General features: G+C 40.3%; 1 protein-coding gene across 2 annotated transcripts; it reads left to right on the top strand.

Moving 5' to 3' along the window:
• Positions 1-5,762: 5,762 nt before the first annotated feature.
• On the top strand, positions 5,763-7,587 carry LOC115255651 (uncharacterized). 2 transcript variants are annotated; one of them, XR_003892259.2, is made up of 3 exons: positions 5,763-5,957; positions 6,017-6,508; positions 7,094-7,587. XR_003892259.2 is itself a non-coding variant. In XM_029853753.2 (2 exons), the coding sequence occupies exons 1-2, from the start codon at positions 5,866-5,868 to the stop codon at positions 6,348-6,350; spliced, it is 426 nt and encodes a 141-aa protein (XP_029709613.1). In that variant the 5' UTR covers positions 5,763-5,865; the 3' UTR covers positions 6,351-7,587. The 2 variants fall into 2 exon arrangements, 1 of the variants encoding a protein (XP_029709613.1); XM_029853753.2 differs by having other exon boundaries at positions 6,017-7,587.
• Positions 7,588-11,754: the final 4,167 nt, after the last annotated feature.

Here is an 11,754-nt window from a genome sequence, read left to right as displayed (position 1 = left end):
ACAAACATGGATTTTCAAATACTTGGGCGCAAACGCTTCCTTAGGGTCCCAGCTAACTCCCAATATGCGGGTTGTGACCTTCCGGTTTGCCAAAACCTTAGCCTCCAAACTTTTGTGGGGGCTTGTGCTTGAAAATCAGGTCAACCAACGAACAAAATTGCAAAATCCGTATTTCATGATTTTTTTTCAGTAAACAAACATGGATTTTCAAATACTTGGGCGCAAACGCTTCCTTAGGGTCCCAGCTGACTCCCAATATGCGGGTTGTGACCTTTCGGTTTGCCAAAACCTTAGCCTCCAAACTTTTGTGGGGGCTTGTGCTTGAAAATCAGATCAATCTACGAACAAAATTGCAAAATCCGTATTTCATGATATTTTTCTAGTAAACCAACACGGATTTTCAAATGCTTGGGCGCAAACGCTTCCTTAGGGTACCAGCTAACTCCCAATATGCGGGTTGTGACCTTTCAGTTAGCCAAAACCTTAGCCTCCAAACTTTTGTGGGGACTTGTGCTTGAAAATCAGATAAATCTATGAACAAAATTGCAAAATCCGTATTTCATGATTTTTTTTTTCAGTAAACAAACATGGATTTTCAAATACTTGGGCGCAAACGCTTCCTTAGGGTCCCAGCTAACTCCCAATATGCGGGTTGTGACCTTTCGGTTTGCCAAAACCTTAGCCTCCAAACTTTTGTGGGGGCTTGTGCTTGAAAATCAGATCAATCTACGAACAAAATTGCAAAATCCGTATTTTATGAAATTTTTTTAGTAAACCAACACGGATTTTCAAATGCTTGGGCGCAAACGCTTCCTTAGGGTCCCAGCTAACTCCCAATATGCGGGTTGTGACCTATCAGTTAGCCAAAACCTTAGCCTCCAAACTTTTGTGGGGGCTTGTGCTTGAAAATCTGATCAATCTATGAACAAAATTGCAAAATCCGTATTTCATGATTTTTTTTCAGTAATTAAACATGGATTTTCAAATACTTAGGCGCAAACGCTTCCTTAGGGTCCCAGCTAACTCCCAATATGCGGGTTGTGACCTTTCGGTTTGCCAAAACCTTAGCCTCCAAACTTTTGTGGGGGCTTGTGCTTGAAAATCAGATCAATCTACGAACAAAATTGCAAAATCCGTATTTCATGATTTTTTTTCAGTAAACAAACATGGATTTTCAAATACTTGGGTGCAAACGCTTCCTTAGGGTCCCAGCTAACTCCCAATATGCGGGTTGTGACCTTTCGGTTTGCCAAAACCTTAGCCTCCAAACTTTTGTGGGGGCTTGTTCTTGAAAATCTGATAAATCTATGAACAAAATTGCAAAATCCGTATTTTATTGAAATTTTTTTAGTAAACCAACACAGATTTTCAATTTCTTAAAGTCAATCGCTTTCTCAGGGTCCCTGCTAACTTTCAAGTTGCGGGTTATGACTTTATTCCGCCAAAAACCTGAGCCTTTTAAGGTTTTCATTATTTCTGTAGTTAGCCTCCAAATTTGTATGTCAGTCTCTAGGACAAATTTGTTTTTCTTCAATAAACTGGTAATATTTAAGGTAAATGAAAATTTTTTATATGTTTTCTGATTGGAAATCATCTGATTTTTCGATTGGCGTACTCGGTTTTGCTTTATAAGGCCCCAAATAGTTAGCCTCCAACGATTTGTAGTTAGCCTCCAAACTTGCATGCAAGTTACTATGGAAAAATTGTTTTTTGTTTGTAACTCGTTATTTTTAAGGAAAATTAAAAGTTTTTATATGTTTTCCGATTAGAAATGAGCTGATCTTTCGATTGGCGTCCTTGGTTTTTTCCTATAATGCCCCAAAAAGTTAGCCTCCAACGATTTGTAGTTAGCCTCCAAAAACCCTACAACAGCAAATTATTTTTGGAGGCTAAATGGAGGCTAACTACAGACCGCTTCCGTCGTGGTGGTGTATCTTTTCCATCTTTTCAGCGGATATTTTGATTGAAAAAAGCTTTTTTGCTTTTGAAGTATACCATAGCATTTCAAAAGGGCTTTACTCATGTAATCATATTTTCAACTTTGAACTCAAATTGTTTTAATCAAACAAATGTAGTTCACGTCGATTGTATGATTAAATAGTACAACAATGTGACAAACATTTTATTTGACACATGCGACGATAAGCAACACATGAAATGCCATTAAATATTGCGAGAATATAAAAACGTAATAATGATAATAATTCTTGGTTTCGTTTATCATTGTTAGATACGTCGTATTGAAAACTTAGGCTTAGATTTTTTGTGTTTTTCTTCTACCTCCTCAATAATAAACATCACTTTGTTCGACAACGAACCACGATTTAATTTCAAAAAGTGAAACAAATTGTTGCAGAACGGAATATTTCACAGCAGCTGGTTTTATTTTGCTCTACGCTTTCCTAAGGGGCCGTCCATATACCACGTGGACAGCTTGGAGGGGGGAGGGGGTTATCGAAAAGTCCACGCTTGTCCATGGAGAGGGGGGTGGGGGTGTTCGTCAAATGTCCACGTGGACAACATTGACATATAAATTAGGAAACAAGAATCTTAAAACGAAACAAATTATGTACATTTGATTTTATTATACATTGTCTTTTAGTTGTAAGTTACTTCTTCAAGGATTGTGGTATTGATTCACAGACTCATTTGTTTTAAATTATTAGATTTTCCAATTACCGTCGATGGGGGTGACAATGGGTCTGGGGGGTGAGATTGGGTCAAAACGGAGAAATATAAAATTTGAAATAGCTTATCAACTATCGCTAATTTATATTGAAAACTTTATATTATTCCAAAGAGGAGATGTTTTTACACATCATGATGCAGATTAAAATGTTTGGCAATAATCGTTTTTTGTTAAATTTGTGGCTAAACTTATATGATGAAGCTACTAGTAAATCAATCTGAAAAAATTTCTGCTTCGGAATGTTTAACACAAGTACCTTACCATAAATTTTCTTATAAGTGGTTAGCTGTAGGTATTACCTGGTTGATGCAATGAAAAAAACGGGCTGTCGTTGCTCTTTTTATTTTAAAAGTCAATACTTTCGACCCTATGTCTAAATATTAAGAATGGGGGTGAGATTGGGTCAAGCAAATTATCGAGTGCACATAAACTTATCTAAAAATTTAACTAGTTTTCGAGTCCCCATTTGACGTTAGAGTGGTGCCATGTTACCGTATCTTCATAAAAGCACGTTTTTTTTTCGAAAATAGTGTCATATAAGGATCATTCATAAAATACATAGAAAATACTGAAGAAAGAAGAATAAATCTATCGTTTTGCTAGGGCTCAAAAAAAATTTTCAAAAATCTTTTTAAATGTTATTGCGGGAGAGGTTCTAATAATGTGAAATGTTGTGTAACATAATATTTGATCGACCCTCTATCTTGAGATGGAGTGATTTGCTTTGGCTATATAGAGGCCAAAGATCATGTACGTAAGAGTTTATAACTGAGGGTTTGGTTAAACATGTCTTATGCAGTATACTAAAAATATATTTTTTAATCAATCTTTCAATGCGCCCCTCCCTCATTGCAATCCCCCTCCTCTCATGGAGGTTGAAACTTTAAATGAGGATGATTATGGTGGCTAAAAATGGCGATACAACATGCAAACGTTATTTTATCAAATTTCAACCATTTTTTCGGATGTATTAGCCCTTTTAGGCGGATTTACCATCTTTTAAAATTACCTAAGTCTTAATTCGTAATGATTACATCGTATTTCAAGTAGTTTTACTAGATATGATCAATAAAATTAACTTATATTTTTGAATAGGCGATTTTGAATACTTTGACCCATTCTCACCCCCTCTAAGGGGTGAGATTGGGTCAATTTTCAATCATTTGTAGTTTAGTAAGCAATTCATTTAATATGATACTTTCTTGCTAAACTATCATAAGCACATAGGAGAGTATACATACCAAATAAAAAGTTATTCTGACTTCAATTGCATTTGTTATTTAACAAACAATCTTTGAGTATCCTTTTTTGACCCATTCTCACCCCCAACGACGGTACTTAGTTTTCTTCATCGAGGATTCTGGTGATTTAAAATGGAATGTAGACCATGCAAATGTTGGTGTTTCAGGCAGGAAATTTTCATTGAAGGCCTGTATGGATTTTTCGAAGTATCATATCAAATTTTTAAACTACTTCAAAGTTTCAAAACACTTGTAGGGATTTGCAGGATTAGCCCAAAAACTTTTTTTTTGTACAGACTAAGCATTGAACAATCACTAACATTAGGCGATGGACATTACACGAAAAACACCCGATGAAGAATTTTCCGTTTGACGTACATTTTTCACCAACTGGAGCAAGAATCGAACCAACACTCTCACAAACATTAAGCTAAATTAAAAACAATATTGAAAACTTGTAGCACAGAGAACAGACATCCAGGCTAGAACAAACTTTATTCTTAAAGTTGTGTAAGAATTTGAATCCTTACTTCAGTAAGGATGCAAACCAACACACGATGAAAACACGAGCGCCGCCAAATACCATATTGCCACAGTCAGTGGTGAATTGAAACATTTCAAGTGGTGAATTACATTTGTATGAGAAATTAACCGATTGCAGTGCCACGCCTTTGCCACTTGTGTTGCCGATGAAATATTCCTTGCACAAAATTCAGATTGGACTTGGATGTCTGTTCTCTGTGCTTGTAGGTTCCTACACAGACAAACAGACGTAACACTACCTGAGTGTCGCGGACTGACTCAATATGCTCTCTCATCGGGAGCCAAACATCGGGAGCCAAACATTGAAGATGGAGGTTATGTTAAACCTTGTTGAACCTGTGTGATTGATTGAAGAGTATTGTTATCTAGGTGCTGCGGATATAATAAAAACTGTTGTCACAATATCTCCATTTGCCGCTGTCAAGCCGTTGGAAAGCAAGGAAAAGGATAAACATTGTTTTGAGCCTATTTTAGCTAATTTTGTAACAACTATCCATGAAAATTTCCATCGCGAATGGAAAATAATAAACTTTGAACACGAGAACAAAATCGGAATAAAGGAGGATTAATCATGTTTACCATTTCCGAACAGCGTCGCGACGGCGTGTTTGACAACCGCGCTGAGAGAGGGGCTTGCAAGAAAATTGAACGCTCGTGAGTGTTTACAAGCTGTGTGCCGGAAGTGTGTAGGTGTGTGTTAGCTAGCTTGAAAAATAAAACCGTTTCTATTCGCACCACCTAGAACACTACGAACATTTTTCGATTCAAATCATATTCCCGAAAACCTGTTCGCCCAATACTAAAAGGACTGAGTTTGGCCGACCATGATCTAGGTGGCAGTAGTGGGCAAACGTCAAACTCGAACAAAAACGATGCGAGCGCCACGGGTGGGCAGTTGGCCAACTATCAAATCTTTAAATAGACCCTTAATTCGGTGTACGATGGGAAATGTCATAATGCTACGTCTGTTTGTCTGTGGTACCTAATTTGTGCTTCTTGTTTGTATTCTATGTAAAGCTATATAATATTTGTATTAAACAAAGTTTTCAATTTTAATTTCAACATTGTTTACAAAGAAAAAAAAAACAATATAAAAAATACTTTTCAAAATCATTTTTTCCATTTTTATTTTAGAAATATGAAAAAAAAAACTTTTTTTCGGATGTCCACGTGGACATTGGGGGAGGGGGGTAGGGGTCAATGAAAAGTCCACGCTTGTCCACGGGGAGGGGGGAAGGGGTCAAAAACCATGAGTTTTCTGTCCACGTGGTATATGGACGGCCCCTAATGCTGTTTGGAGCCAGCTTGAATTGCCGCTGGGACAGCAATCCGCGGGCAAATCTAAGCGCGATGGTAAATCTAAGACGGACACGGAAGAACCGGCAGTGAAGGATGAGAGTTCCAACGTCGCAGGTTCCAACCAAAGAAAGTCATCGGAAGCTGGTCCAGAAGGAATCCGCTGGGGTTAAGAAGGAGAAGGCTGAGTATGATTATCGGATGATTTGTAGCGATATAGATTGTCAAGACGCTGGATTTTTCGTAGGATAAAGAGAGTCGGAGATGCTGAACGAGCTGCTGGACAGTCCGAGCGGATGATTCAGAAGATGGAGGGTGAGATCGTAGATCAATCGGATGTCGCCGGAAGTCGATGGCGCGGATGTGCCGTTGAGCCCGGAGTAGTTGGAAGCACAGGAAGCATTCGACAGGGCAATGGTGGTTCTCAATCGTACTCAAGTGGACAAGCTCCAGGGGCACAAACAGATGATGGAAGCGGACATATGGGCCACCCGGTGGCACGGAGTCCTGGGCCAAAGTTGGGGCGCCGAATAGTTGCGAAACAGGGCTGGATTTCTACCAAAAGGTGGCGAATCAAGTGACGTTTTCCGGCGGAGCAGACGATGAAGATGAGTCCGACTTGAAGAATCTGGAAAGGATTGGTCCGATCTGAAACAGGAGGCTGCGAGGAGGATCGCAACCGCGACAAGGATGATTACGTGGGCGGCCGGACATCGTCAAAGAAACGGTTCCATTATAGGTAAGTAACATATCGACACTGATTTTTCATAAGGGCCAATGTCGCAATATTATGATGTAAATTCACCTGGCTGATGTTGGTTGCAAACAATCCTCTTGGGGGAGAATAGGGATGTCATCTACGTAGATGTACGTGTGTAAGGGTCGATTTTTTCACTCCCGCTTAAGCGTCAACCTGGCTTAACTATATGGGTAAGCCTGGCTTACCGGAGGTAAAGAAATCTACACTAGATTGCTATATGCTAGATTCTTTTCGCTTGCTAACACTGCATAATAATTATTTATTGAACGCATGCCGTTTTCAAACGAGATCGATAATGGGCTTAGTATTTGTATTTATATATTTATTCGTAACGGTAACCTATTAGTATAATACTTTTTCTTAGGTCAAGGAACTTAAACTTGGTTGAATTGTTTTGCTTCTATCACATTGTTTTATGTGTTTGTGTTGTTTTCGTCTCTGAAAAGATTTTTTTTTGTCCAACGTTTCGGTCATTGTGAGGACTTCTTCAGGAACTCATTTACTGTTACACCTAAATTTTCAATTCAAAGATCTTAAATCGAACCCTCTATCTCTCTTACCAAGTTCGGTCAAGAGCAGCAGCCGCGACAAGCACAGCAAGGATAAGCACCCCAGCAGCGACAGGAAGCAGTAAGCATTACAGCAGCAACCACAGCGACAAACACAAGAGCAGTAGCAGCTGCAGTAGTAATAAAACGATCGTGCGACGAAAGCAGGGACAACTCGCACCATCACAAGAGCAAAAAGTCCAAGAAATAAAATGAGGGAAGTGACGCATGACATTACTTCCGGTCGCAGATCCGTTCCTGAAGGATGACAATCGCTCAGCAGTAGTAGCAGGAGCGGTCATCGTCTATTATAATTCTGTTCCAATCCCCTACGTTTATTACAAAACAACCGTCATACCTCTGAATCGTAACATGTATGTGCATTATGTTTAAGTATTCAATAAAAACAATTGTTGGTGTATGGAGGGGGGTGGGGGCAGGTGTTCAGCGGGTGGTTTCGCTGGAAACTGCAAAACATCCGAATAAACCCAAGCGAATTATACTTTTGGAACTGGTTCACTTGTGGAGGCTTTAGATGTCCATAAGCATTCGTGTTCTATTTAGGTTCACCAAGTCCACCCAAATTGCATGGTTGTGCATACTTTCAACCCAGTTCACTTCTGGAAGCCTTAGATGGCCATAGGATTCATGTTCTATTTAGGTTCACCAAGTCCACCCAAATTGCATGGTGATGCATACCTACTTTCAAACCAGTTCACTTCTGAAGGCCTTAGACGGCCATAGGATTCATGTTCTATTTAGGTTCACCAAGTCCCCCCAGATTGCATGGTGATGCAGGAATTATACTTTCAAACCAGTTCACTTCTGGAGGCCTTAGATGTCCATAAGGATTCATGTTCTATTTAGGTTCACCAAGTCCACCCAAATTGCATGGTGATGCAGGAATAATACTTTAACCCAGTTCACTTCTGGAGGCCTTAGATGGCCATAGGATTCATGTTCTATTTAGGTTCACCAAGTCCACTCAAATTGCATGGTGATGCAGGAATTATACATTCAAACCAGTTCACTTCTGGAGGCCTTAGATGTCCATAAGGATTCATGTTCTATTTAGGTTCACCAAGTCCACTCAAATTGCATGGTGATGCAGGAATTATACTTTCAAACCAGTTCACTTCTGGAGGCCTTAGATGTCCATAAGGATTCATGTTCTATTTAGGTTCACCAAGTCCACCCAAATTGCATGGTGATGCAGGAATAATACTTTAACCCAGTTCACTTCTGGAGGCCTTAGATGGCCATAGGATTCATGTTCTATTTAGGTTCACCAAGTCCACTCAAATTGCATGGTGATGCAGGAATTATACATTCAAACCAGTTCACTTCTGGAGGCCTTAGATGTCCATAAGGATTCATGTTCTATTTAGGTTCACCAAGTCCACCCAAATTGCATGGTGATGCAGGAATAATACTTTAACCCAGTTCACTTCTGGAGGCCTTAGATGTCCATAAGGATTCATGTTCTATTTAGGTTCACCAAGTCCACCCAAATTGCATGGTGATGCAGGAATAATACTTTAACCCAGTTCACTTCTGGAGGCCTTAGATGGCCATAGGATTCATGTTCTATTTAGGTTCATCAAGTCCTCCCAAATTGCATGGTGATGCAGGAATTATACATTCAAACCAGTTCACTTCTGGAGGCCTTAGATGTCCATAAGGATTCATGTTCTATTTAGGTTTACCAAGTCCACTCAAATTGCATGGTGATGCAGGAATTATACTTTCAAACCAGTTCAATTCTGGAGGCCTTAGATGGCCATAGGATTCATGTTCTATTTAGGTTCACCAAGTCCACTCAAATTGCATGGTGATGCAGGAATTATACATTCAAACCAGTTCACTTCTGGAGGCCTTAGATGTCCATAAGGATTCATGTTCTATTTAGGTTCACCAAGTCCACCCAAATTGCATGGTGATGCAGGAATAATACTTTAACCCAGTTCACTTCTGGAGGCCTTAGATGTCCATAAGGATTCATGTTCTATTTAGGTTCACCAAGTCCACCCAAATTGCATGGTGATGCAGGAATAATACTTTAACCCAGTTCACTTCTGGAGGCCTTAGATGGCCATAGGATTCATGTTCTATTTAGGTTCACCAAGTCCACTCAAATTGCATGGTGATGCAGGAATTATACATTCAAACCAGTTCACTTCTGGAGGCCTTAGATGTCCATAAGGATTCATGTTCTATTTAGGTTTACCAAGTCCACCCAAATTGCATGGTGATGCAGGAATAATACTTTAACCCAGTTCACTTCTGGAGGCCTTAGATGGCCATAGGATTCATGTTCTATTTAGGTTCATCAAGTCCACCCAAATTGCATGGTGATGCAGGAATTATACATTCAAACCAGTTCACTTCTGGAGGCCTTAGATGTCCATAAGGATTCATGTTCTATTTAGGTTTACCAAGTCCACTCAAATTGCATGGTGATGCAGGAATTATACTTTCAAACCAGTTCAATTCTGGAGGCCTTAGATGGCCATAGGATTCATGTTCTATTTAGGTTCACCAAGTCCACTCAAATTGCATGGTGATGCAGGAATAATACTTTAACCCAGTTCACTTCTGGAGGCCTTAGATGGCCATAGGATTCATGTTCTATTTAGGTTCACCAAGTCCACCCAAATTGCATGGTGATGCAGGAATAATACTTTAACCCAGTTCACTTCTGGAGGCCTTAGATGGCCATAGGATTCATGTTCTATTTAGGTTCATCAAGTCCACCCAAATTGCATGGTGATGCAGGAATTATACATTCAAACCAGTTCACTTCTGGAGGCCTTAGATGGCCATAAGGATTCATGTTCTATTTAGGTTCACCAAGTCCACCCAAATTGCATAGTGATGCGAGAATTATACATTCAATCCAGTTCACTTCTGGAGGCCAGGAACAACGTCATGTTATGGTACAAAACACCTGTATATGTAATTTGTGCTCATTCTGCGAATGGAGTGACGTGAGAAAAGTCGGAGTCGTATATCGAGATGAGGAATCCACTCTCGAATGAAGTGACTCGCCGTGTAAATCAAATGGAGAGTCACCTAATTCGAGTCGAGATTTCTCACCTCGATATACGACTCCGACTTTTCTCACGTCACTCCATTCGCAGAATGAGCACAATTGGAAAAGTAATTACTCGCAATTAGAATCCTATTTCTGTTTTGTGTCTCCATATACAAAAATAACTCATGAATAGAATACAGAAGCACAACTGAAGTTCTTGATTTGTTTATATTAATTTATTAAATATCTTTTCATTTGAAAACACAACACGGGAAAATGTACATACACCAGTTCGAACCCATTCGACCGGCTTCAAGAAAGCGACAGTTCTTATTGACCTGCGGCGAGCCTCACTTCCTGCCAAGGAGCACTTTCAATGATAAGAAGCGGGCATTGCTTCTCATTCTGTAGTCCCACCTGACGCTGCTCATCTTTCCTATTACGGATCACCATCAACACGAATTAAAATCACATCGTAGTCCAGCACCAGATCGGCCAAGGAGGACCAGCTTAATCTTTAATTTTTGCTCGCCATCCGGCATAATCCGCACCACCTAGTGCAAGAAAAAAGCGAATTATTGTCAGAATCAGAAATGATACCAATGCTCTCATTACTTACGTCGCAAAAGAGCTCCACAATGATGGGGTCCTTGCTGGCCTTCACCTTCTTTTGGAACTTCAGCGCCCTTTGAATTTTGAAAATGCAGGACCACGCCTAACCGAGCAGCATTCGGCAACGGCAGCGGCTCTCCCAGCTCGGGCCATTGCGACTGGAACTGCAGTGACGTGCTGACATTGACGCAGGCATTCTCGATTTGTGACGCGTCCCACTCCGGGCCTCGGAACATCTCCGGGAAAAGGAACTTTTGCAGCGGATCTTCCTACGGTGAAACAGGAGCATTAATCGCGAGGCACAAATAGGGTTCCCGAAACGGGACATGATTCTCCTCACTGGAATTGCTCGCAGTTGTCCAGGAACATAACAGTTGTACACTTTGGAGAAGGTTCCCTAATCCTGCAAAGCAATGTCAAACTGTGTTAGCACCAGAAAAAAAAAGAAACATTACAAAGACTTTCTTAAAACTTACCCTTGTTTCCTCCAGCCAGCTCCAAACAGTTCACCGTAACTGTTTCGGATGAACTCACAAAAGCCCAGGCACCTACCACAATCACCGCTGGTTTCGCAAGTTCGATTTTGTAGAACTGAACTCTTCGATGAAAAATTGGAAGAAAAATACATAAACAAACAAAAAAGTCGCAAAAAGATTTTGACAACCAGAGCGACTTTTTTTGGCTTTTTTGTGGTTGGATGAGGATAAAAGCGGATAAATAGGGATGTGCAGGGATTATTTGGGTAAAAACAAATTAATAAGGTTGGTATGACATTGTTGCGGATATTATTGAAAAAGTCGGCTTAAAAACTAGTGTCGTCCCCCCTGATCACAGTGCAGATTTTTTACCGTGTAGATATTTTTGTCACCTAAGGGTACGGCCAGAGTGGACGCGTCACGCGACGCGACGCGGATTCCCCATACGATTTGACAGCTCCTTATTATTGATTGTTATTCCTTTGCGTGCAAATTTCCGCGCCGCGCCGCGTTGCGCGTCCACTCTGGCCGGTACCTAAGTTTGTGACATCCACG

The sequence above is a fragment of the Aedes albopictus genome, unplaced genomic scaffold (genome assembly GCF_035046485.1).
Source record: "Aedes albopictus strain Foshan unplaced genomic scaffold, AalbF5 HiC_scaffold_137, whole genome shotgun sequence".
In the NCBI taxonomy this organism is placed as follows: domain Eukaryota; kingdom Metazoa; phylum Arthropoda; class Insecta; order Diptera; family Culicidae; genus Aedes; species Aedes albopictus.
Note: the sequence above shows the minus strand (reverse complement) of the source record. Positions and strands in the feature narration are given on the sequence as shown.